General features: G+C 40.2%; 1 protein-coding gene across 1 annotated transcript; it reads right to left on the bottom strand.

The window, feature by feature from the left end:
- Nucleotides 1–269: 269 nt before the first annotated feature.
- LOC132536967 (neutrophil defensin 1-like) lies at nt 270–1,074 on the bottom strand. The gene is made up of 2 exons (XM_060186442.1): nt 817–1,074; nt 270–474 (listed from the first exon to the last, which is right to left on the bottom strand). Exons 1-2 carry the CDS (start codon nt 1,025–1,027, stop codon nt 371–373), a joined length of 315 nt encoding a protein of 104 aa, XP_060042425.1. The 5' UTR covers nt 1,028–1,074; the 3' UTR covers nt 270–370.
- Between the last annotated feature and the right edge of the window lie 4,003 nt (nt 1,075–5,077).

The following is a 5,077-nucleotide window of genomic DNA, read 5'->3' as shown; positions in this document are numbered from 1 at the left end:
GGTGAAACAGTGTTAAAGATGTCTCTCTGTCTCCCCCATCTCTATCATTTTCTTCCCTCAATTTATATTTCCATCCACAATAAAAATATAAAAAATAATCTAAAAGTTATGGTTTCGAGGTTTAGCAATGTTAAGTTACTATAGATGTTTCAGTGTACAATTCTACGTATAATTAAAGCATACAGATAAGCCATACGGGAAAAAGCAAAAACTAAAAAAATACTGGAGAGAAAGAAAACTGCCAAACATAAAGAATTTAGTGTCTGAAATTTATTCAACCAAGAGAAGGAAGGTTACAAATCATGAAGAGTCAATGCTTTTCTGGGTATACAGCAGGAAGGCAAACAGCTTTGAGTCTCGCCCACAAAGCTCATTTACAGCAAAGCTTTAGCTTGGTGCTACAGTATCCAATACGGCGCTCCCAGGGATCACACCTTCTCACTCTGCAGTAGCACTTCATGCTTCTCCGAGAGCCTGCAGTAGGAAGAAGAAGGTGAAACACTGTAAGGAAGGAGAAGAGAGGCAATGAAATACATGGCCTAAGAGACACGTATCAACTGAGAGAAGGTAATCACAGGTAGGGTGCAGAGAACTCAGGCCTGTCTTCACTGATGAGGGTTTTTACCTGCTGTTTTCTGGTCATGAAGAATCATCTATCATGTATTTATTTCCTGCCACAACACCAACAACCTTTCTCTCTAACTCAGCATCACCTGCTCCAACTCTATCCTGAATGTGAATATATATGTCATATAACCCCACTTATGTGTACTTCCTGTAAACCCCTAGACCTGATTAGCCTGTGACTAGTCTCACCTGTAGCATCTTCAGCAAGCTGTTCATCACCTGTAATGGAGATGGCCATGCCCTGCTCCTCAGTCATAGTCTGGTCCAGAGGGGTGTCCTCATTAGTCATGGGAACTTGTTCCTGGGTTGTGGGCAGCTGGTCAGGTGCCTCTCCCACGGGCTGAGCCTGCCCATGCAGGGTCAGGAGGAGAAGGGCAGAGAGCAGGGTCAGGAACTTCATGCTGGGAATTACCTGGAGGTCAGGTCAGGATGAGATAAGAGTTGTGAGCAGGAAAGCAGAGTCAGCTGTATTTCTAGTCTGAGAGGAGGGGCACAGAGACACCAAAGAGGAAGCAACATGTTTGTTCAGGTGAAGGGCTGAGGCCAAAGTGTCCTCAAAGTTTCTTTGATGATGGTCTGTTCAGGAAACTTTTATCAAGCAGAAGTCCAGATGTTTAGATGTGTACAAGTCACAAGTTGATAAGGGTTAAGATGCAACTGGGCATCCCATATGTTTAATTATTTAGTTTAGATTCAAGAAGATAAGAACAGAGCTTTCATTCAGTACACTAGGGAATAAATGCTTCTTCTTTTCTGAGCTGGGCCCAGGGTCATGGAAAGCTCAATCCTGGACTAGCCTCTGGCCCTGTGAATAGATGCCAATATCTCAGGACTCTAAGAGGGGGACTATTTTTCCTTTAGAAGGAAGTCTTTAGAAGTTCTGGATGGGTATATGGGGACTTAGGGCCCAAGGTAAAGAGGAGGTTTACCTAAAGGAGGAGATTTACATCAAGAGTTGGTTAGAATAATGACAAAGGACATATTTATTCTGGAGACACTGTGTTACAAAGCATCAGCTAGCTAGGGAGGTTTATAGTTGTAGCACAAATGATTTACTTTTTTTTTTTAATTTTTTTTATTTAAGAAAGGATTAATTAACAAAACCATAGGGTAGGAGGGGTACAAATGATTTACTTTTAAGAGACCCAGGTTCAATCCTTGGTAACACCAATAACTAGGCACAAACAGTGCTCTGCTAACTAACTGATCACATAAAGCACACTAGCCAAATCTTCCCCTTTTGAGAAACAGGCAAACGATGTCCTACAGTCTCTCTCTCAATTTTTTTTTTTAATTTCAAGTATCTTCTACATGGACTCAGGACCAGAGTCAGTAAACTGCATGGACAATTAAGGTCACTATAAAGTTGAATTTGAATTTGAACACAGCCAGGTTCATCCATTCCATGGAACACATGGTGGTTTGTGGAATCTGAAACTTTCCTAAATTCATGGGAATTAAACCTTGAATAAAGAGACTAGTGATCACTAAGGTGAAAACAATCAGATTCCAGATGAAGACACTGAAATCTAGGCAATTTCAGGACAGACTCCCAAAGACATACTTGCCCATTCACTCTTGAACCAGAATTGGGTGCCCAGTTCAACATCTCTCACTTGCAGACCTGAGCTGAGAGTTTATCACCAACAGGAGAGATGACAGCTCCCCTACTGTCATTCCCAGTCCTTTCTCTCTGGCCACATCATCTCTGATGTGTATAATAATCATGCATATTTTAGAGGTAGATTGTCTACAAATGAAGCTAGGGATTCAGAGAATTAGATCTATAATGGATGGGACACCACTACAAATTTCCTTCCCTATCTTCCTAATCTAAGTGGTCATCTGCCTTCCTCACTGTGTGGTATGTGAGTCAGCAGATGACTGACATAATGAAGCCAGGAGAGGAACATAATTAGTGTCCTTTTATTTTCATGATTCTAAGATATTAGTTTCAAAATGTAGATACAAACTGAATTAAAATAAAAGGATAGCACAATGATATGACACTTGCATTTAGATAAAATATCTTTATAATTCAAACATACAGATGTTGTTACTGCCACATTGAAGACAGGGACAAGGGCAGCATGAGGGAGATATAAGGGATTAAATTGATAAAACTGAATATAGGGGACTCTGGGTCATGTAGGATCTGCTTCAGAGACTGATCTAATATTATGATGGATTATCCTGTACCATGCTTCATTTATATTTGTATCTTTAGCAGAGGATCATTATTAACAAGGGATAGGGATGCATTGGATCGACCTTCTCGTGGTGCATCCTGTGAGTACCCATTCATTGGGGAAACTGATGATCCTTCCTAGCCAACTGAATCCACATGGATCCCAGTCACTTTCAAAGCCAGCAACAAGCAGCTCCTGACAGCTTTCAACCTGACGCTGTTGACTGGCTATGGAAGAAGGGCAAACACTAGAAGAAGAAGAACAAGGGATATTTCCCATCTTCTTGAATATTTATGATATAGGCTCAAAAAGACAAGAACAGAGCCAATACTCAGTACAGTCAAGTTACAAATATCTCTTATTTTACCAAAGATGGACTCAGGTTTCTGGAAGGCTACACTCTGGGAAACCATTAAGACTCAGGAAAGTTGTCTCTTGTGTGAGACACATGGAGGCTCTGGTTGAGTGTGTCCTGTTAGGTCAAGATGGACAGAAGAAGACTTCAAGTGAATGAACTCAGTGTTACTGATGATGTAAACTTGCATCACAATTATTACCATGATAAATTTTTTTTGATAAAAATTGTTTTCTTAACACAAGGTATTTGGATACTTTATGCTAAATTTGATTTTAGACTTTTAGTACATTTTTAAATGAGGTAATGTTGATTTATAAGTCTTCATATTTTAGGGATACATTTTACACTTTTCCAAAATTCAGCTTAGAACTGGCATACCAGTTGAGTGCACATGCTACCATGCAGTAGGACCATGGTTCAAGGTCCCAGTCCCCACTTGCAGGGAGAGAGAAAAGTGGTGCTGCAGGTTTCTCTTTCTCTATATATAAATATCCCCTTCCACTGTCAGTTTTATCTCTCTCTTAAAAACAAATACAAAACAAAACAAAAAAACAGGGAGCCAAGTGATGGCACATATGGTTAAGCACACACATTACAGTGCACAAAAACCCAGGTTCAAGCCCCCGGTCCCCACCTGCAGAGGGAAATCTTCACAAGTGGTGAAGCAGGGCTGCAGGTGTCTCTCTGTCTCTTTCCCTATCTGTCTCCCCTCCTCTCTCAATTTCTCAGTCTCTGTCCAGTAATAAATAAAAATAAACAATAAACAAAACAAACAAAAAACCAGAAAGATAAGTGGCTGCAAAAATAGGTTGATTTATCTATCATGCAGGCACCATGCCTCAGCAATAATCCTGCTAGCCTCCCATCCCCCCACTCCCCTCCAAAAAAAAAGACTCTCAGGGGAGCTCCATGGGAGTGCACCTGGCTAAGTACACACATTACAGTATGCTAGGACCCGGATTCAAGTGCCTGGTTCCCCACTTACAGGGGGAAAGCTTCACAAGTATTGAAGCAGGTTGCTGATGTCTCTCTGTCACTTTCCCTCTCCCCTTCTCCTCTCAATTACTTTCTGTCTACCCAATAATAAATAAATAAATAATTATTATTTAAAAATAAATAATAAATAAACTGAATAAAAAGTTTTTTTAAAAATGATAAAAATGGCCCTAAATAAATAAATATATATGTATGTATAACATATACAGGTATACATTACCATACCACACTCACCAACAAAGTGAGAGCCATCACTGAAACTACAGACCTCTCCAATATTTTTTATGTTTATTTTTTGAAATTATTTTTATTAGTGATTTAATATTTATTTACAAAATTACAAGGCAAAAGGGTATAACTTCACATCATTCCCTAAACCAGAGTTCTGAAACCCCAATTCCTCCACTGTAAACTATAGCAGTTTTCCTGTGGTTGCAGATGTGAGCTTACTATTATTTCTACAATTATCTGTTTATATTTGTATATAATTGACCTTTAAAAAAATTTTTTTACTTTTATTTATTTTCCCTTTTGTTGCTCTTGTTGTTTATCATTGTTGTTGTTAGTGCTGTCATTGTTGTTGGATAGGACAGAGAGAAATGGAGAGAGGAGGGGAAGACAGAGGGGGTGAGAAAGGCACCTGCAAACCTGCTTCACTGCCTGTGAAGCGACTCCCCTGCAGGTGGGGAGCCGGGAGCTCGAACCGGAATCCTTACGCCGGCCCTTGCGCTTTGCGCCACCTGCTAATTGACCATTTTTTAAGGTCCCATCTTCTCTTCCTTTCTAAGTCACACATAAACCTACTGCTACATCCAAATGTCCATCTCCATTTCCTCCTCTCTCTCTGGGTCCTGATGGAGTTCAGAACCCTCTGGTTATCTCCTCTCTATCCTTTCTCCCCCACTGG

The sequence above is a fragment of the Erinaceus europaeus genome, chromosome 2 (assembly GCF_950295315.1).
Source record: "Erinaceus europaeus chromosome 2, mEriEur2.1, whole genome shotgun sequence".
Taxonomy (NCBI): domain Eukaryota; kingdom Metazoa; phylum Chordata; class Mammalia; order Eulipotyphla; family Erinaceidae; genus Erinaceus; species Erinaceus europaeus.
Note: the sequence above shows the minus strand (reverse complement) of the source record. Positions and strands in the feature narration are given on the sequence as shown.

What these genes read in the sequence shown, in the direction of transcription:
- LOC132536967 (XM_060186442.1), bottom strand. Translation starts at nt 1,027, where the DNA reads ATGAAGTTCCTGACCCTGCTCTCTGCCCTTCTCCTCCTGACCCTGCAT. An exon ending in GCTTGCTGAAGATGCTACAG is followed by an intron (nt 475 to 816) that starts GTGAGACTAGTC and finishes TTCCTACTGCAG; the next exon opens with GCTCTCGGAGAAGCATGAAG.